Source organism: Leuresthes tenuis, unplaced genomic scaffold (genome assembly GCF_036924035.1).
Source record: "Leuresthes tenuis unplaced genomic scaffold, fLeuTen1.0.hap1 SCAF_14, whole genome shotgun sequence".
NCBI lineage: Eukaryota > Metazoa > Chordata > Actinopteri > Atheriniformes > Atherinopsidae > Leuresthes > Leuresthes tenuis.
In genome coordinates this window covers 12,616,544-12,638,099 of record NW_027325368.1, presented here as the reverse complement: position 1 = coordinate 12,638,099, position 21,556 = coordinate 12,616,544, and the positions used below count along the sequence as shown (strand labels likewise).

General features: G+C 38.6%; 1 protein-coding gene across 1 annotated transcript in view; it reads left to right on the top strand.

Moving 5' to 3' along the window:
• sntg1 (syntrophin, gamma 1) overlaps positions 1-21,556 on the top strand; it is a 43,124-nt gene that overhangs the window by 9,756 nt on the left and 11,812 nt on the right. The window contains exons 2-13 of the mRNA XM_072363680.1: positions 2,498-2,682; positions 3,376-3,425; positions 6,401-6,535; positions 10,797-10,853; positions 11,009-11,066; positions 11,160-11,203; positions 11,489-11,530; positions 11,829-11,931; positions 12,464-12,546; positions 12,858-12,988; positions 15,786-15,915; positions 20,267-20,305. Coding sequence (XP_072219781.1) covers positions 3,399-3,425; positions 6,401-6,535; positions 10,797-10,853; positions 11,009-11,066; positions 11,160-11,203; positions 11,489-11,530; positions 11,829-11,931; positions 12,464-12,546; positions 12,858-12,988; positions 15,786-15,915; positions 20,267-20,305 — 849 coding nt within the window. The 5' untranslated portion in view covers positions 2,498-2,682; positions 3,376-3,398. The remainder of the gene's footprint in view (positions 1-2,497; positions 2,683-3,375; positions 3,426-6,400; positions 6,536-10,796; positions 10,854-11,008; positions 11,067-11,159; positions 11,204-11,488; positions 11,531-11,828; positions 11,932-12,463; positions 12,547-12,857; positions 12,989-15,785; positions 15,916-20,266; positions 20,306-21,556) is intronic.

The window sequence follows — 21,556 nt, the reverse complement described above, 5'->3', positions numbered from 1 at the left end:
ACAGTAGACATGTTTGCTCCAGACCAAAGACAATATCTCTAGAGAAAAACTTCACTCATATCGTGAAGCAAGGTGGATGAAACGTTATGACTTGGAATTGCCTCAGCTTTGAATTTTGGATCTTTTCAAAGACATCAATTCAATAGCTGATCTTGCACCTTCACCTTTCAAACATGAAACCACCTCTCAGTACAATAATTAGTCCAGCAAAGACAGATTCAAAAAGTGGAAGGTTACAGCAGGGCCAAGTTAAAACTCAGATCTTGAATCCCATTGAAAAAATGTGGGGGAAATTGTGAAATGATGTTTGAATTAGCTAGTTCAAATTTATTTGTTTAAGAAGTCAAGCCAAGATAAATACTTATTATGCAAGAGACGTGACAATGAGAGCTCTCTGCAAAGGAAACCATCCTCTCAAAACAACACACACACATGCACACAGTCATATTACTCAAAACATTCACAAATATTATTAGAAACAGGAGCTTGTAAGCTCTGCCGGAGGAATGAGTGTCTCCAAACTCAAACTGTACTGCAGCTCATTCCAGTAGTTAGCTGAAGATTGCTGGAAACCAGTCTTCAGAATCAGCATGAGAGCTTTCAAAGCCAACTTCATTGTCCTATGAGAGGGTGTTTAACAAAAGCAAAACATTAAAACTATAATTAGTGTTGAAATTACCGCATTACCCTGCATTCATTTATGGAATTTAATTAATTTCCAATAATAAATGGCTAAAGGGTACATATATCGGTTATATTCTTACAGATTAACTTCCATCCATCCATTTGCTACTTAATCCAATTTAGGGACTGGAGCCTATCCCAGCTGTCATTGGGCGAGAGGCAGGGTACAACCTGAACAGGTCACCAGTCCATCACAGGGCCACACAGAGACAAATGAGACAACCACACTCCCTCTCACACTCACTCCAAGAATCGATTTTGATTCACCAATTAACCTAACATGCATGTTTTTGGATGGTGGGAGGAAGCCGGAGTACCCGGAGAGAACCCACACACATAAAGATTAACTTGATGAACTATATCGCCATCACAATAGATGCAGTATTGTGCACAACAGGCAATAAAACGTTTAATGAGTCACTATAAATTAACCAACATCTATCCATCCATTTTCTATACCGACAGTCTGTTAATCGGGTAGCGGGTGGGCTGGAGCCTATCCCAGCAGTCATCGGGCGAAAGGCGGGGTACACCCTAGACAGGGCCAGTCCATCACAGGGCCACATAGAGACAAATGAGACAAACAACCATGCATGCTCACACTCACTCCTACGGACAATTTGGAGTCACCAATTAACCTGACATGCATGTTTTTGGATGGTGGGAGGCAGCCGGAGAACCCGGAGAGAACCCACGCATACACGGGGAGAACATGCAAACTCCACACAGAAAGGCCCCAGCTGGGAATTGAACCTGGAACCCTCTTGCTGTGAGGTGACGGTGCTAACCAAATTAACCAACATATAGAAGAAAAACATAATAGAAGGCACATAATACTACAGGCATAGATAAGCTAGACACAAATTATGTGAGTTCTAGATGTAAATATTTAAAACATAATAAAATCTGCTAAATGTGACACATTAAAAAAAAAACTGCATTATTGTAAGAAGTGCCCGAGTACAGTGCTTATAAAGTGGGTAAAATTCTGCTTCACATAAAGGATTGTGATTTTATCCAGAAATAAATAGAGCTCTTACATTGACTCTAACATAATGTTTATGTAGAAGTCTGGTGTTATCTGACGGCTTTGAATTTTTACTGTTCTAAAGCTGAATCACTGCTAGATAAAAAGTGCTAGATAAACACGTGCCTCTATTAGCCTACTTTTACTGTATAATCAGGAGTTGAATGATTTATGCATGAAGAATAGCCTGAAATCCATTGTAGGATCTAATCCTGTAAGACACTGATCCTAGTTGCAACACTGCAGTTCAACAAAAAGGTGGCATTGAGCCAACAATGCATACTAATGATGAACGTTTCTCAAGGGTGTGTTATTGGAACTTAATAAATACTTTGAAAAAGTCATTAGGGCTTGGCATTCAAAAATCCAAGAAACAGAAGAATATAAGTTAATTACATTTTCTCACTCATGCACATAGATCCACAAGTCTTTACCCGTGAAGCGTTTGAGAGGATCCTTTGTCAGAAGCTGAGCAGGGAGATTTGCAGTTTTGAGTTTGAATCTTCTCCATTTTGTACCAGGTGCTTATTTTGGAAATAAAGCTGTGAATTGCTACTGATTCAACATCCCGCACGCATGCAGCAGTTACACTGCAAACACTCTTATCTACATCGCTGGCAACTATAGATTACACCCTTTCAGTCACAGGCATATAATCAGTTTATTTGTTTATTTCAGCTCTCAGATGCATTTAGAGTCAGAATGATCACATATCTTCACACTCCAGGGACCTTGAGGTGTGAAACCTCCCGACACGATAGCCTCACTTTCTCTCTCCAACTTCAGCTCCTTTGGGGATAACACTGCTACACCCACAGCCAGCCAGGAGAGGTGACAGCACTGCTCTCCCACTTCCCGAGTCTGTCAGCCATGATCTGGAGGGACCCCCTGCTAAGGCTCCGATCAGGGATCAACTAACTGCTCTATGGCTAGACCTCAACACACAAAGAGCTGGGGGCCTTTCTGCTGAGGTAAGTCTCTATCTCCCTTTGCAACAAAAGCTTTCTAATTCAAGTGTGAGCCATGTCTCTCCTGTGCTTGTTTTGTTGAGTCAAGTGGCAGTCATGTCTGATTAAACATGATGCTCTATGTAGATTAGGCTTCTGCATACCATTCCTCGAGACTGCTTCTGTATAAGAAGGTATTAGGACGAGTAAGAAGATTTAGACATATGTGGTATGGTATCATAGACCTCAGAGGGTTAATGGTCCATAAGTTTTTAATTGCAATACATCTGTGGTGTTACTATTGTGACACATTCCACTGTGGCTCAGTTTTCTCCTCTCTCTGACAAGCCATCAGACATGGTAACACAGTTCTTTTCTGGGAGACTGGATTCAATATTGAAACATTTATTAAGATATCTTGGCTCTCACCTTTGCTCATGAATTATTCATAACTGCTTAATGGTCTCCTGAAATTGCTCAATGAGGATTTTTGCCCCGTTAAGTTCAGAAAAGGAATACTTCAACATAAAATCTGTTTCCCTTTATTGTCTACTTTCTGTATGTGCAATGCAGGATAAATGAACATTTACTATGAGTAAAGGCCTCCTGCTAACAATGCCAGTTTAACTCAGCTCTGTGGCTTTTCCGCAGCAACTCTGTCGTGTCATTAAGCATTTGATCCACAGTCTAAGTCAATCTTGTTTTTATCCATTGCAGTATCCCTCACTGCATAGTAGCACATGGATTTCAAGACTTCAAATGAAGAGGTGGGTAAGATTTAATCAATGTTACAATTGACCATGATTAGAAAAAGTGCCCAGGCATTTTCAAGGACTGGAAAACAGCATTAAGCATCTCAGTATGTCTAAAAGCCGGAGGCTAGAACAGCAGCATAGCCAAAACAGTAAATCATGGCCCTGTACATACAGTATACACACACATATACACAAACAAGTGCACACCCACAAACACACACATACTTCCAGAAACACCTGAAAGAATTATAGGTTCAGACATTAATCTGACACATTTCAAATGGCTGAGTCACGTTAATAACTGTATTTTGACAGACATTTCAATATGCTATGCTTTAGTGTGCTGTGAGAGAGAAATAACAGAAGCCAAAGACATGGAATTATGGATGTGTTGGCGAGCTCTGAATGAGTGTACCTCTGCTGACGTAAGACACACACACTGAAGTTTTTAAACTGTGGATAGAAAGTGGCTTCTGCGAAGGCAACCTCTGATTCACTGAGTCTTCACGGCATCCGCTGTCCACTTGTCAAGAGATGGTTCTGCAGTTTCTCTGCATTAGTGCTTTGGAAACTCATGCTGTTATTAACTCTTTAGCTTTGCTATGTGATGGAAAAGACAGAAGACACAATAGACGAAAAGCTGCCTTGTGGTGGCATGAAACCGAAAGATTGTTCACTTCGGCTGTGTGAGATTCCCACCATAGTGCCTCTAGGTTCTTAATAGTTTTTTCCCCTTTGTCCTCTTTGTGATGAAACTTTCAGCTAGTCAGCATTTGACCTGTGCTTAGCATCATCTTGCCCTACCTGTTTTGATTTTGGTACCCCAAATCCTTTACTCTCAGATCAATGCAAAAAGATGCTTATGTGCTAACATGGATAAGTTGGATAATGGATAAGTTATTAATGCCTGATGGGATTAGGGCTTGTTAGGCTAGTGCTGCTTCATTTATCTCCAAGCACACCTGTCATGCAACCTACATTTTACATACTAAACCAGTCGGAAACATTTTTAGCTTCCTAAAGGTTGTTTTCACACTGGGGTGTTATTTATAGAATATAGCTACAATAAAATGTTGATCCTCGGCAGAAAATAACAATTTAAGTAGTATTTATAAAACTGTACATGAATTTCCTGCCGGGTATACAGGTAGAGTTTTGCAGTTTGGAACATGTGTTTTGTCCTGTGGTGAACTTGGTGATCTTTATGAAAAATGTAATTGGAGTCATCAGTTATAAGTGTAAGGAATTAATTGCCAGACATGGGAAAAGCTGTTTCTTTTCTCCCCTTATAGCTTAAGGACAAATAGCATTTATTTGTCCTATTAGCCACATTTCTCTCTCTGCTATACCCCATTCACTGCAGCAGCAACACACTCCCAAGCTGCATGTTGTACTTTGTTTGTTGACCAACTGCTTATCACACAGAATGATATGTGTTGCCTGACTTCAGTGTTCTCTTCCATTGACATCAAATTAGATTGCCTCTTTTAATACAAAGCTAGTCCTGACTGATCCCTCATTTTTGTCATATTATGAGGATAAATCACAAGCAAGTGCTGTCATTATAAGTTTATTTGATTTGTGATCCTTAACCTAGGCTCAAGTAATATCTGAGAATTAAAAAAAAAAAAGTCCCTTGACTTTCTTGTCTCTTTTAATTTCCTGATTTGACTTTGAAATGAAAAGACTAATCTGCAAAGTTCTGCCTCCCTTACTGTGACAATGGACTAAGCAGAGAGCAAAATAGCTAAACTAAACTTTTAACTTCCCCTTCTTTATGAGAGCCCTCCCTTGTTTGTCCACTGCTCCCCACACTGTGATGCTCTTTGGTTAGAATAAGATGTCCTTGTTGGATATCTTATGCAGTCACTAAAAAAGTCATGTGCACACTATCAGATTGAAGATGATGATGCAGATAGTATTACTGGGGGGAGTATGTGCAATGTAAAATAGGATGAGAGATAAGGTTAATTAAGTGCAAAGCAAGAGCTCCTGCAGGTCAAACAAGGCTCAATCACCTGAGACGCTGCCCAAACCGGCTCACATACGGGCACTACTGCCCTCATTTTGCTCAGCTAATGACTCTTGCGCAGACATACATTACTTCAAATTATATTAATTTATGCCTCCCTCATCTAATTTCTCACACTGCAGCTAAAGGTGGATGCTTTTCACATTCTTCATAACGACTGAAAAATAATGTGCTCTATAAACTGACTTTGATTCAAGTTTGACCTGCAGTTTGCTATTTCTATTAATATCAGCAATGTAGCTGTCTTGTTAGTTGATGAGAGGCGTATCCTGGGTGACAGGGATGCTGACACTGGTGGCTTTCTTCTATTAGCAGTCTCATCAGGTGAAGGTGCTTCTTTTATTCAGACCTTTTTAAGTCAAGGACAGGACCGGCATCACAATTAGCCAAGGAGGAGGAAGGATATGCAGAATGCAAATTTATGCAGATTAGCATGTTTTAAAGGGATCATTGGAAACACACACAGTCCTCACGCTTGCTTGTTCTGAGGCTGGTGAATTCAAATGTAGAGAGTGGGCTTGATTTTTACCCATTTAATTTCACAGCTTCTTGGTCTGTCTTTTTTTTTTATTTCATTTTTTTAATCAACCTTGCACTTGGAACTAATGAGATTACATAATCTGACCCTCTTTGTGTGGATGTATACCAAACACACAGAGGGCACAAAATACTTGCAGGGCTCATAAAAGGCTGCCTATTATTTTAAACCATGAATCAATTGCTTTTCTGTGTTTTCTGGTAAATGTGTGCTTATTAATCAGAGCTCGAGTATGGTTATTTGTTTTGATATTAGCATTAACAATTAAAGTAGTAGAATAGAAAATAACAAACGTTACCCAAACCTAATTTCCACGTTCGTCCTGCAACGGGTAATCTCAATGACATTTCATTTCATGGCCAGTTAATTCAGTCACAGAGAGATGATTAATGATTTTATCACTCTGAATGTTTGCAGACAAAGACTGGGATTTATTTGATGCAAGAAGGTAATGAGGAGCCATTTAATATTCGACTACACTTGGCCAAAGATATTCTGACCATTCAAGAACAAGATGTCATCTGTGTGTCAGGAGAACCTTTTTATTCAAGCGTAAGTAACCCAGTAATAAGTCATAAGTATCTTTTTGCCACACTTCACTGAATATAGTAACTTGTACAGCACTGTCCAGTAAGTAGGGATACCATGTCTTTGTTAATGGCAGATCCACATCAGTTAATTTATGTCTTGTTAATGAAATGTAGTCATTAAGTAGTGATTCGCCTGCTCAGTCTCGGTGTGTTCAATGTAAATTTAAGTCTCATCTGTCATCACGTCGGTCAGCTTTTCCTACACACTGATAAATGCATACTTTTCTGTGAGAAAAAACTCAGCAGACAACAGAGTCCATGACCTTTTCCTGAAATGACATTATTCATTCAATAACATTTTACTGGATAAAAATCTTCAAAGACAAATGGAGGTTTGTGTCCACTGAAACATCGTTACTAATCAGCGAAAAGGGCAAAGGCATGGTCTTGCAAGCACAACTGTGGCGTGTCAAGTGAGGACTTTTTAGCCTCACTGACTGAGTTAAGTTTTACATTGAAATAAAATTTACCACCACATGATTCAGGGAGCTCCTATTTCATTGATCTGGCAGAATTTGTCTGGCCTTGCTTTTGTTCAAACAGACTTTTAAGCGGTCGCATACTGCTTTGCCAGCCATTTATCTGTTTGAATCTGAATAAGACTGATGCGGAATGTGCTTCAACGGTATTACGCCACATCTTTTTTTTTTAATTGGTCCCATTGTATTCAGAGGCATTTTGACCTGCAAACACTGATGCATAGTTACACTGGAAATCAGTTTAATTTGCAAACTTTATAGTCGATACATAAATTGTTGTCATCAATGGAAAAAAAAAACAGTGTCAGTGCCTGACAACAGTGTGTCATCACTGTTGTCAGGCACTGTTTCAAATTTAAAAGATGAAGTGACAACATCTTCATATTCAGTGACAGGCATCCTTCAAAAAAAGTGTCAAATCCGAAACACAGAATACTATTACAACATAAAAACTGGTAACATGGATCCTCAAATAAGTCATACATCTAATTGATGAATTTTGTGGAAAAAAAAAAATGTCATTAGACTTTGTGTCATATCCACATTTTTTCAGCCTTCTCTAATTATTCTTGATATGTTGTTTTAGTTTTTAACTCTTGTTTAGAATAGATTTTTTTCCTCAGTAATTGACTGCCTTAGTTATCTACAATTCATGTTCTTGTTTATCACTGTGAATTTGATCTGCTTTGTGTATACAAATGTTAAAGAAAATGCATTTTCCCTCCGATGAATCCTCCTCATTTTGCATCCTCCCACACCTGCATAACTTGACTTTTTATTTGACATTTACCCACAGCAAAAATGTTCAGAATGTTATCCTTATGAGCGTTTTTTTAAAGATATGCTGTGTGTTGCAGCTAAATGACTGATGGTGCTGATATACTGAACGGCTCCTGCTGGTCTCAAGTCGAGGTCATAATTTCTCATTTTCAAAAAGCACACACATGGATGGGTTTAGATCAGTGCGAGTATGTCATCATAAAACACTTTACAACTATTCTCAAGTACCAGTTGCTTTATTTGCTAAATGTCCTCTTACAGCCCATTATTTAGCCATAGGACCAGTAAAACTATATATTCAAAATGAATAATAACACAAGGCTACGACCTTTTTAAAAAAAAAAAAAATTATCCCAGCAGATACAAAAATCTACAACTTTCGAGATTATATTTACAGCCTTTGACCTCCAGTTTTATGTTTTGATACATGTCTTGTCTCGTCATTTCCTGTTTCATTTGGAAATATTAACTGCTCCTCTCGTTTCAGATACCTTCCCCTCCCTCCTGTGTCAAGTGTCTGATTGTCTTCCCTGTTTCCAAAGTGTTTCCACCTGTTCCCCATGGCTCCTCATGTGTTCAAATAGTCTGCGTCCCCCTTGTCTTGTGTCAGTGTGTTGTAACCTGTCTCGTTCCTCACTCTCGCGTCCTTGTCCTATAGTTAATCCACAGCCTTGAATCCAAGAGCCTGTAGTTGAGCGATCCTCCCACAGTGGTATCTTTTGTTGTAAATTGTTCCATAGCCCTAGTTTAGTTAACGGTAAGTTTTCATAGCCTGTTTTGTTCCTCCGTTAAGGAGTGGTTTTTGGTCTTGTAAATTGTTTCATAGAAACCTCAGTTAGAGGAGCGTTGCATTCGATATTTTGGTTTAAGCTTCATAATTCCTCCGCTAGTGGAGTGATTTTGTGTTTTGTTTTTAGAGAACTTTGCGCCGCCGTTAAAGGTGAGCTTAGAGTTAATTGTTAAGTTTGATAGTGCCTCCCTTCGTGGAGAGTTTTATGTTCTATTTTGATTGTGCCCCGTTTATCGGCAGAGCATCTTTTGTTTAAGTCTGCCTCATTAGGAGAGCGTGAAAGTTTATTTGTAATCGTTCATAGCCTGTGCTGTTTTCCTCTTAGAGTGGAGAGAGTTTTGTTTTGATGATTTTCATAGCTGCACGAGCCTCCTATATAGTTATTGAGGAGAGTGCTTAGGATTTTCACAGCCCATTGTTTTTGCTCTGTCTGAAGATCCTCAACTCGTTTATTTCAAATAAACCTTCTGGCCTTGAAATCGACCCTGCATCTGTGTCCCGTGGTCCATGACACTTAATATATGCATGAATGATTCTGATATAAAAAATCCATGTAGAGTTCACTCAACATGATCCCATATTTTGAAAAAAAACATTTTTGAAAGATAATGGTATTCTGGCTTGATTTTCTTTGTATCTATAATTACTGCTGCAGGGAAAACATTCTCAGGCTCTGAGCTAATGCGAATAAAATAGATAAAAAAAAATGTTAAAAAGTTTTTTTCAAAATCATCATTTTTATTTAAGAGTACAACATGACAAATTCACACAGCTCAAACTGATGATGCATTGTGTGAGGTGGTTTGTATTAAGCTTAGTTTATGCTTCTCCATCATTTCGACTGCGTAGCTACGGCGTCGCCTGATGTGCAACTCCAACAAATACGCTGGGCTGTGATTGGTCTGCTCAGAACGTAATTTCCAGCAGTTGCTTTTTCCGGTCTTAATGGCTGTACACGGAGAAGAAGCTCGTCAAATCGGCCTGTTGACATTCGAAAGTATCGAGCATTTGTTCATCCACGTCCCTGAGTGGGTGAACCAGTGTTGTAAATTCACCCGTTCCCAGCCTCGACCGTTTAGTGGTCGTACAGACCACCTCTGCAAACGTCTTCTCTGTCGCCTGCGCTTCAACATTTGCAAGATAAGCATTTGTTCTTCAATACAGCTGCTCCACCTCGGTTGCCATTGTTTACTGTTGTTAACTCTGACCGGAAGAAAAAGCAAGGATTCGGCTATAACCCCTGAAACCACACAAACACACAGCCACACCCCCCTAGCGGCACGGTGAATTGCAGAGCAACACGTTCCCTCACCACAGAACTTCGAATGCTCAATGACGCTGTCGACGTTACGGAGAAGCATAAACTCAGCTTTATTGTATATCAGATTATTATCTCCATAATGGTCAAAGGGCACATTAATGTGTCTGTTTTTAATGATACTTTATTTACCCCTGAAGAGAAATGGTATAAGAAAAATAAGAATTAGTTGAAAGATGAGTTGGAATGCCAAAGTGCAGTAGAGTAGCCTCCAGATATCACCATGTGTGCATCAGGGTGATGAGTTTGTAGCCTGGCAACAACAATGTTGTATAGGAGGTTGTCTTATACATCATTGTCAGGAAAGACAGGTGAACTCTCTCACTTGGCAACATGGACAGAAACTCTCATCCGTCAACAGTTGGAGTGCAGAGACGCTCACGAACATGTCCAGGATTGCACCACCTATTGTCGGCAAGCACCGCAATCCATCCTCTGTTTCTGTTACCGCTCTGTCTGGAGTCTCTGTCTGCCCACAGAGTCCAAGAGCTGGTAGAGGCATTTGAGTCCTGAAAATGTTTCTTTAGCCATGTCATGATATTCCTGCTGATTCAAGCTCATCCATTGTGTCTGCTGTAGATCTCTCATTACTCGTGACTTGTGGTCTCAATTCAAGTATTAACTTTGTAATACTTAATCAGGCCAATTAATGTTTTGTGACAATAGTCATAATCCACGTGGACTATAGCACTAAAATAGCTCATCTCATTATGACTCCATGCTGCACATTTCCCCTTTCAAATGCACAACAGTAAAAAAACAAGATGTCAATTTTTATCTCTTTTTTCATCATCTTATAATTATGACACTTACTACACAGCATCAGTCTGAGCCGATCTCTTCTCTCTAACTGCAGGAGAGGACTGTAACAATCAGGCGGCAGACCATTGGAGGGTTTGGCCTGAGCATCAAGGTAATTTAGATCTCAGCAGATTAGGCTGCCCATCCCAACTCTTTCAATTGAGTGTGAACAAGTGTTATTGATCATTTCTTTGTCAAACTGCAACAACAGCGGCAGCTAAGGGATGAGCTCTTACGAAGCTCTTGTTTTTGTATCTTACCTCTTAGGGTGGAGCAGAGCATAAAATCCCTGTTGTGATTTCAAAAATATCAAAAGAACAAAAAGGTACTACATAGGTTTTGATAAAGTTTTCATCAGCTATTTCACTTATCTAAATTGCGTTTGCTCAAGTGTTTGTGTTGATTTGTTTGTTTCAAGCTGAACTTTCTGGGCTGCTCTTCATTGGAGATGGTATCCTTCAGGTAAATGTCACATAAATGATTACTTATATCATCCTGCAAAATAGCACCTCCCACATCTTTAATAATTCAAGAGTCACATGTCCTCAAAACTATGGGGCATAATTATTAATTTATATTGCCAAAAGGTCTTTAATTTGTTACGTGTATTCCAAGTCCATTTCACTCTCATATTTACACTTTTCAACACAGTTATTATGGTTGCCTCATTAATCGTTATGAAAATCAGCTGCATTTCTATGAAGTGAGAAATGTTATTCAGGGCAGATTTCTTACTGTTGTTTCTAGATAAATGGAATAAATGTGAGAAGCTATCGCCATGAGGAAGTGGTAAGCTATCAGCTCATATCTCATAGTTTATTACACTGCAACAACTCTTTCAACAGCTTATCTCGTTTAACTTGATGATTTCTATCTGCTCGACATGTAAAGTCAATCTTTCATCTCTTCTTAAATGCAAGTGAAAAGAAATTTGTGCGGATAAAGAGCATGCGACGTGTAGTCTGGGTTCAATCCCTTATCTTGCATTTTCAATCTCATTGGCACACTGTGTTTCATCCAGTCTGCAAAAAACTTCACAGCTAACGCTTCGCTCCACGAAAATATCCCCTATGTTTTTACCTCCCAGGTGCAGGTTTTGAGAAACGCCGGTGAAGAAGTGACACTAACAGTGTCCTTCTTAAAGAAGACTCCAGCCTTTTTGAAACTGCCCCTGTGTGAGGACTGCACATGTAAGAAACCTCTTGCGTACTCCAGTATCAGGTCTAAGTGCATCACTGCTACTGCAGTGAAAAATAATTAACCAAGAATATTTTTATAATTAACCAAGAATATTTTTAGCTGGTGTTATTTTCTGTCTGGAGCTGGTTGTCCTGGAAACAGTCAACTCAAGACACTTTATGAAAAATGAAAAACATAAATTCACTTTGCTACTTTGTTAAGGAGAGAAAACAAAAAGAGAGACACATCTCAAGCCTCACAAAAGGTGCTAAGCCCTGAACTGAAAGAATTGACTTTGCTCATTGTGGTGAAATTGATTGCTCTCTCATGGGAGAGCTTCAGCCCATCATCAGACATGAACGTTTTTGTTAAATCCTTTTATATGGCTATGTAGGCCAGGTTGACTGGCTGTCCAGTCAGTCAACTGAATGCAAATTGGCACAGAGTGAGAGCCAACAGTGGAGCAGAACAAAGTAACATGAAACAGATGGAGGTGTTGCTCTAAGTTTACTATTTTTTGTTTTTCCCCTGCTGTGCGTCCAGGCATCCCAAGTGACCAGAGTAGTGGGACCTCATCGCCTCTGTGTGATAGTGGCCTGCACTTGAACTATCATCCTAACAACACGGTACTTTTTCGTTAGCCTCTTGTGTGACCGACCGATTCTGTAATTGTCCTCCTGTAACCACGCAGCAGCACTCTCAGCGCTTTCCCTGCAACTGTCACTACTTGCTGATAACTGCAATGCTTCATCTTTATCATTTGAAAAGGGTGAATCAGCTCTAATCTGCTGCTTGTGCTCGCTCCACTTGCTTGTGCATCTGCAATACTGGCAGCTGAAGAGGCAGCAGAGCTCAGGCTCCTGACATGTGAACTGTTTCAAATGTGTGACGTGGGGAAACAAAGCTCCTCTAAAAGTTATCTTTCACACTGCTACAGGACACGCTGTCCTGCTCGTCCTGGCCTACATCTCCGGGGCTTCGCTGGGAGAAGAGATGGGTGGACCTGCGCCTTATTCCTCTTCTACACTCACGTCTGTCACAGTACAACCCCGGCTCTGACATCTGCAGGTGAGTTTTGAGGCTGCATCTTGAAGTGTGACTTGCAAGACTGGTCTTTCCCTTAAAGGCTTCATATAATAGCAGTGCTGCGATTTCTTCCTTGAGGATTTTGAAATGGAGCACACAGCTGTGCTCCATCTATAAGTAGGTTATGTATAATGCTTTTTACAACTGTGTGAGTAATCTCTTTGAAAACACAGCCCTATGACTCTTATTATGTTTGGTTTAGTTGAAATTAGCTCTGTATTATGATAAATAGTTTTGGATGAAAACCATTTTGATAAACAGTCTTCTGCTTCTAGACTGTGGACTCACAAAATGAATCAACGATTTTTATGTAAGCCTTTGGCAACTGAGGAAACAATGCCTGACAAAGTAGAAAATCTGAAAAAAATTAGACGGTGTGATGTGCACGATAACAGCTTATTAAGTCATTTTAAAAGACAGGTTAATCTCACAATAATCTTTTCAGAGTTAAGCCAGATGTCTTAATGCGTTACGAGGCATTTTATTTTTCACCTTTTTGTCATTATTCATAATAGCCAGTTGATTAGCTGCCTAATATTTTTTGAATGAGCTCATTGTTCCATCAGATATATATATATATATATATATATAATATATGTTACAAGCTGACTTTTTTTTCTGTTTGAGCCCTGATGATGCTAAGTGATATAAATGAAAAAGACGATTTCATATCTACTCCTTTTCAGTGTGAACAGGAACCAGAAGCAGAATTAAAATTCTCATGGTCCTTATAAGACTATAAGTCTGATAGGTTATTTTGCAACAATTCTGTGCAATAGGACTGTTCTACTGAAAAGTGGATGCTTGGCTAAATTAGCCATTAAACTGTCTGTATTTCCATTTTTACTAAACTGTAGATGATAGAAACAGTAATGTTGTGGATTGGATACTAATATATCTCACTTGTGGTTTGGCTTGTTTTAGCTCATTAACTGAAAATTGCAGAAGGATATTGCCGTTTTTGGAGATTTATGAGCCATATTACTGGCAAGGCTTTCAGTTTATGTTACAACAAAATTAAGACAAACATACCACTCAGACTTCAGCCATGATCTGTTTTATTGTGATATTTTTAGTTCCAAAAGAGGTACAGATGATAAACTGTTATGAAAAGTTCTCCTAAAACCTCACATTTGGTCCATATGTGTGTAAAACTTGAGTTTGGCATCTGACTATTACCACAGATCCTCTGCATTGACAAAACAATGCTTTTTAAGTTTTACCAATAGTTTGAGGCTAACTAGAAATTCCCTGATTAGATGAGAAGGAGGAGTGTTAAACTGTCATCTTAAACTAGTGCTAACTAGTTGCTTGGCTTGCAATGCTAATAAGGTCCCTCTCCACATCAAAACTTATAAGAAAGACCTCAAGTTTTCTACAGATCCTTGGAGATCTAAGGAGCATTGTTGGAGAATGATTAGCCAAACAGCATCTGGGCTGTTTTCATGGTGAATATACCGTATTTTTCGGACCATAAGGCGCAATTTTCTCAAAAATCGACAGTGCACCTTGAAATGCGGTGCGCCTAATCTATGAATTAATACTGGTTGTGCTTTCTGACCTAGAACCGATTTTATGTGGTACAAGGCGCTCAAAAATCTGTCAAAATGTTTTAGCACGGCCTTGGTAAGCTACGAAGCTGCACTGCTTGATGGATTGATCATTATGGCCACCGTAGTCACGAGCCTCGCGGATCTGTGCTTCAACATTAAGGTGTGTGCATTCATTCATTAATTTTCTATACCCGCTGCCCCAAAAATTGCTCCTGAGACATGCTTACGAAGCGGATTTCAAACTCAACGCTATCAGTCACGCAGTACAACAAGTGAGTTGAATAAAGTTTGACTTATCTGAGTTATGTTTACTTTAATGCGCCTTATAACCCGGTGCGCTTTATAGCCCGAAAAATACATTATTTTACTTTGTGATGCTCCACTTATAAAATTAGGCAAAGCCGGTATATTGACATGACTACACATCCGTTTCAACTTACGTTTTATTCAAACAGATATGTTGGTCCCGAGTGACTGGTTAGAGAAAACTAACATCAACTGAATGGAGATGCTGTCAGACAGAAGCTGGAAACAGAGCATTAAGCCAAAGTGATGGTAGACACGCCTGCTTGTGTGCAAGGCCTTTGTAATGCAAATATCTTCATCTGCATCAGTCTGTGAGGGTCCATCAGGTCTCCACACAGCTAATTACAGGTCTACCAAAATTTTGTATGCCCGACTCACCTTCCCCTAAACAACCTGTCTGATTGTCCAAGCACAGGACAGTTAAGCCTGACACGTTCCCAAGCATACCTCACTTTGAGGCCTACCTTACACAATTCCAATGGACTTATAATTCCATGGATTATAATGGGTGAATTTAGCTAATGGCATGATAATGACTTTAAGGAAAGTGAGTGGAAACGTTCAGAAAGGGAGTCTGTAGCCCGAGAGACGTTTTAAAGGCTGCACCTGGTGGGCATCAGTGTTATTGCACTTTAAGGCATTTCTACTTATTCAGGCTTGGTGGCTCATTTTGAAAACATAATCAATGATTTAATTTGCTAAATTTTAAAACAGTGTCTTTAAGAATGCTCCAAGATATCATGTTAGTTTGCTAAACAAAAAATTACATTAAACTGTAGTTTTTTCAGTAGTGTATTTTTCTGATCCACCGGAAAAAGACATGGCTTACTGAATGGCTAGAAGACAATTTAAAAGGTTATGTCAGTATGTGTCAATGCAAAATCATCCACTGATATTTTTCTTGTACTTGATTCTTTTAGGAAAAATGCTTTCCAGGTCATAGCTGTGGATGGGGTTTGTAGTGGAGTTATACAGTTCCCTACAGCGGAAGACTGCTTGGATTGGCTACAGGCAATAGCGAGCAACATTTCAAGTCTCACCAAGCACAATGTGAGTAAGAAACAATAATAGCTTTTAGCACTCTCAGTCCCATATGTCAACCAGTACCATATTGCAGTGGGTGTTAATGCAACACACTTGCAATTTTCTTGATTGTCCAACTGTCCCTTTGCAAATGTCACAGTATTAAGTATTGTAGACACATACCAACGTGTCTGCCTGCTTATCTCCAAGCCTGAGGTCACAATAACAGCAATCACATTAAATGACTCCTATCCCCTCTAGCTACCCTATGCAGCTGTGCTATCTATAATCTATAATTCATCATACAATAAAATTTGATAATGACACCATGGAGCAGCAAGAAGCTGAGAAATAGAAATACTGGACCCTTTCTTTTATTGTGAACACATTTTCTTTGCAACTCTACCACAGCTGATGTGGAAAAATGTTATGTGTGTGTCTGCATTTCCAGATGAGTGATTCTACACAGCAGAAGTATTGAATACAAATACTCCTAACAAGCTTTATTATAGACCATGGCTCAATCCGAATCGGATGAAAAGTAATTCTTTTTCACACATTTAACATCATTTTTAGTGTGTATTATTATTATTTTTCTATACATCAAACGTGTATGGAGTAAATATTAAGTGCAGGCTAGAAGTAATATACCATGCTGTTGCGTTGCCCAATGACATAATTGTGGCATTAGGCAAGCAGCAGTAAAAAATTGCATTTTGTAATTATCATGTGGTCCAGAGAATGGTGTTTTGTGTGTGTGTCTGGAAGGGAATAATGAAGTCCTCGTTAATTGGAGTGGACGAAGTGAAGGACGCACTAAACATACCACCGATGACTCACCGCGAGGACTGCCTCAACAATTCAGAATGTATTTCTCGCTCTGACCGTGACATTTTCTGTAGTGTGTGTGTGTGTGTGTGTGTGTGTGTGTGTGAGTGAGTGAGCTGCCGTAGTAACCAAATGGGTGTAGAATATGCAAATTTCTGCTCAAAGAACATTATTGTTTTATTGTAATGCGGTGAATGGAACTGATGAGTCATTAGTGTATTTTTACTTTACTTGCCTGAATTTTTTCAAAAGAGATTTTATGTCTTATTTCCGTATGCTTGTGTACATTTTTTTGATTTTCCATCTCGTTTTTAATCCACTGCAGCAAAACCAAATACCCCTTTGGGATAAATAAACTGGATTACTGATTGATTCATTGATGATGGAGCTGTTCTGCCAGACTCCTACAATTACCTAAAAAAAACCTACATAATGTATTTGGGGGGTTTATAAGGTCAATTTTTAACATTATTTTATTTGCAATGAATATTCATAAGTGGACCATTTTAAGATGGTAAAATACGTATGAAACAGGAAACCTTTTAAATGAGACAAAGCAAGGAGTTATGTTTACCTTTACTTGCAGAGTGGTGTCACTCTTTCTTGGTTTACTGTCATACATTTGAACATTCTGTTTGCAGTAAAATATTGAACCATTTGTTATGAGGAAATGCCTCCGTTGCTCTGAGAGATGATGGAGGAGGAAATCCACTCCACTCTATGTGCTCCACAAATTCCCATAAAGGCTCAGTGATGTTCTGGTCTGGTGGCTGGAGAGGCCATCTCGGGGTTCATGAAACCCCTCTTGAATTTGTTTAGTGGTGCATTTGAAGGCATCGTTGAAGACATTATGAAAGGAAGTGCTTGCTTCATTGCTCATAATGACTCCCACCAGTCAGCTGCATGGCAGAGCAGCTGATATTGTGGGCTGAAGTCTTCCTGCTGTCTCCCTTCCAAACAAGATTATGAATCAACTCAGATGCAGAGATTAGGTTTGATTCTGACTCATTCTTAATGAGTTTTACCATCTTGTTGAGGCACACTGCACCCCACACCAGGTTCTGTTTCTTTGTGACTTGACCTTGAATACAAGTGGTTTCTTTGTAGTGGCTTGCTTTGAGTTTCCAGTTCTTTCCAGCAAAGTGCAGCCTTAACAGTTTCTGCTGAGACTTTGGCTCAGAGGTGCTGATTCAATTCTGTGGCAATCTTCAAAGCTGTACTTCAGTGGCATTCCACATCCCCACTGCTGAGTGTTTGTCTACCACAGTCAGCAAGCTTTGGCTTGTGATCCAAGTTCATCTTTATTGATGCAGTTTTGTCATGCTCTAGTGTGTGCTGTCATGAATTTCAGAAGAGAACATAAAGCAGGAACGTTTTTTTATCAGGTGTCAATGATTTGTCTGTTGAGCAGGACAAGCAAAAGTTGCAATGGAAGTATTCAAACGCACAAAGAAAACAGGTATTATCATTGAAAAAAATGTATCTTTGTGGGTTCAACAATCAGTTTTAAATATAAGTGCAAATATAAAGGATATTAACATGCAACACATTCTGGTGACTTAACTACAATAAGACAGCATTATATGAAAAAGTATTGTGCCAAAGATGCTTAAATAAATTGAAAGTTAATTTAAACAACCTGGCTATTTACCTATAAAGCTACAATATTTTGTTCTTTTTAACATTTACAATTTAAAGTAAATTGTTTTAAAACTTTATTAAAATGTTTAGCCACAATTTCCTTACAGTGAAATATAATCCACTCGTAAAATATAACACACTGATTACATCTTATTGGCTGACCTGCCTAAAAGACTCACTTCCTCTGACTGCTCTATACGGGTTCAATTTAGTAACTGTAAACCGTTTATGAAGTTAGGGACCTCGTGCCTAAACTACTGCATATATCTGTTACATTTTACAGCATGATGAATTGTTTTATAATCATACATTAATCATATTTGAATGTAATACTTATCTGCTTTTTTTATGTGCTAATACAAATCTTACACTTGTAAGACAAGGCAAGTGTATTTTTGTAGCCCATTTAATCCATAAAGGCAACTCTAAGTGCTCTGCATGAAAAATGCATATCTTTAAAAAAAAAATAGAAAAAAAGCAGAAGAATAAAACATGTACCATAAAACATCTCTAAAACCGAAAAAAGAAATGACAACACAGATAAATAGTTCAGGAGTAAAAGGAATTTGTATTAAAAAAAACTATAGAAACAAACACATAGTTGCAGAATATAATTTGGACATTTTATCAGCTCGAACAACCTTTTATATCTAATTCACTTGAAAGGCACATTAAACAGTGATGTTTTAAGCCCCAATGTCAATAAGCTCACAGCTCTAGGAGGAATTCAGGAGGCCCTTTCACCTCATTTAGTTTTAAGACTGAGGACGTAAAACCTGGTCCAGCTCGATGGAGAAGTCTGGACCCTCTGCAACATACCACTGAATCAAATATATATACCTAGGACAGAGACCATTTAGTGCTTTGTAGACAAAAAATATAATTAAAAAAATCTCATCCTTTAATTCACAGTAAGCCAATTTTGTGATCTAAACAACCACCGTCTTACTGATAGTGAAGCAGCTGCTCTCTGAGGGATGTTTTTACTGAGAACTGAGAAGGTACCATTACCACTATCTAGCCTGCTGAAAATAAAGGTACAAAAGTTTTTCTGTATGTGATCTGGACAGAAATACTGTGTTAAGGTGGTGTAGGCTGACTGTGCCGGTGCTTTTTTAAATGTATTTTGCTATTAACGTTGAATGCAAGTCTGTAGTTAGACCAAGACTTTTTCATGGATTCAAGGTGTTTAAAAAAAAAAAAAATCAGACCAATCAATCTGGACCAATCAGCCTTCTACTGATTCTTATTGAAGCTGCATGAACTAGTCTGAAGAACCCACAGCTAAATCTTCTGCTCCCATATATTCACACCCAGCTCCCATCCTGACTGTTTTCTTCACAGTTCCTCTGCTGAAATAAAAACATTGTGCTTTCTCTCCCGACCCATACTTCACTAATATTTCACAGTAAGCTGCCTTGGCTTGTTCTTGCCTCTGTAGTAGGATGGGATCCGGACTGGCCGTCTTAATTTGTGTGCTTAGCTTCTCAAATAAGTTATATTGATAGCATAGTGTGGATTAGGGGTGAGTGATACCTGTGATGTGAGCAGAGTGTTTTAATTTGAAGCCTGACTGCTCTCTCAGTAGTTTCTCCCCTTTTATAACCACAAAGAGAATGGATTTTTTTTTAAATAGGCTTTTTTTTTTTAGGAAGAGCCTTGAGTCCTCGTGGAAATGACTCCATCTATCTCATTTTGAATTTGCATGCTTTGAATAAATGAAGCAATTCTAACAGTCTTCCCTCGTGCTTTTGTTAATGTTTTATCATGGATACTATAATTTATATTTGTTTGTCCTTTGCAGGCTTATCACTGTAATTATGAGGTCCTGCAAATGCATCAACTTTGTCAACTGGTCTCTGACTCCACTGGTATACTGGTTTATTGACGCTCTTTTTCATTTTAACAGGTGAAGAAGATTAACCGAAATTTTCCAGTGAACCAGCAGGTAAGAACTTTTCATCACAGCACAGCTCAACTCCTGTTGCACCTTTAGATCTCAGTTTTACTGGAGCACACTTTAATGTTTTATCCTATTCTTAAAAATCAGAGGTAATTTTAAGCAGGTCTGTCAGTCAGAGAATGGACGCAGCCCTGTATTGCCAGCTATTGCAACACACAGAGAAAGCTTGCATCATTAAAGTCCATCAACTGGGGGATGATCAGAGACGATAAGTGCTTTCAGCGAGTTGACTTGTCACGCCATCTTTCTGTCTAAACTGAAAAGTGAGGCTCTCCTTTCTTATTCATGAGCTCTGGTTTCTGACTCAGAAAAACATGTGAATTCACATGACAGTTCATTGAGACACGACTGTCCCGAATCTTTCACTCCCTTGTTTTGCAAATCCATCGAAAAAGCTCCAAAAAAGGAAGTATACTTAGGCTGCAGTCAGACCCTGACTTTAATGTGCAGTGCTGATGGGATGTCTGCCATTTTGTCTCAGTACATTTGCATCTCCCTGTTTATCTAACCTCCTTTTTTTTGTTCTTGGGTTGGACGAAACAACAAAATGTCCCACTCCTTACAGTCAAGTAAATCAATAAATTGTTTATAACAGACTAATATATTTCTCAGTGCATTTAAGAGCACTGCTAGTGTCAATAAATGTACTCGTCAACAAACTCTACATCTGTCACAACAGGTTTGTTTCAAAGCTTCAAAGACATTAAATAATTAACGTGCACGTTAGCATAAACAAGTTAGCATGTCATAAGAAATGTGATTATTTTTTTTTACAAGTTCAGAAGTTTTATTGTTTAATTTGCTGGACATTTCTAAATTGCATGATTGAAATTTAATTTAAAGGTGAGATCAGAAATGAGAAAACATTTATTTCTGACTTGATTTTAAGCATTTCATAAACGCTTTAAATGCTTTAAATCTTACTTGGAATATAAAAAACAGAATCAAATTAGTTTTAAGCATCTATTGCTTATTTCTGTGCAGTTTCTGTGCAGAAAAGATTAACTAAAACGCCCAAGCTTAGCTACATCTATGAGGAACTCTGATGTTTTAAAGCCTGAATTATATTCTTTTAGGGTCTTAATGATTAAAAAGGGCTAAAATAGTCAAAAGTGATTTAATAATGCATTCATGCATGGACTTTAGCTGTCAACTGTGAAGCAAAAATAATGTGAGCAAAGGTTAAAGTTGTTAAAGTGAGAGTGCTTGTTTTTTCACTGACAGGTTCAGGTTGTA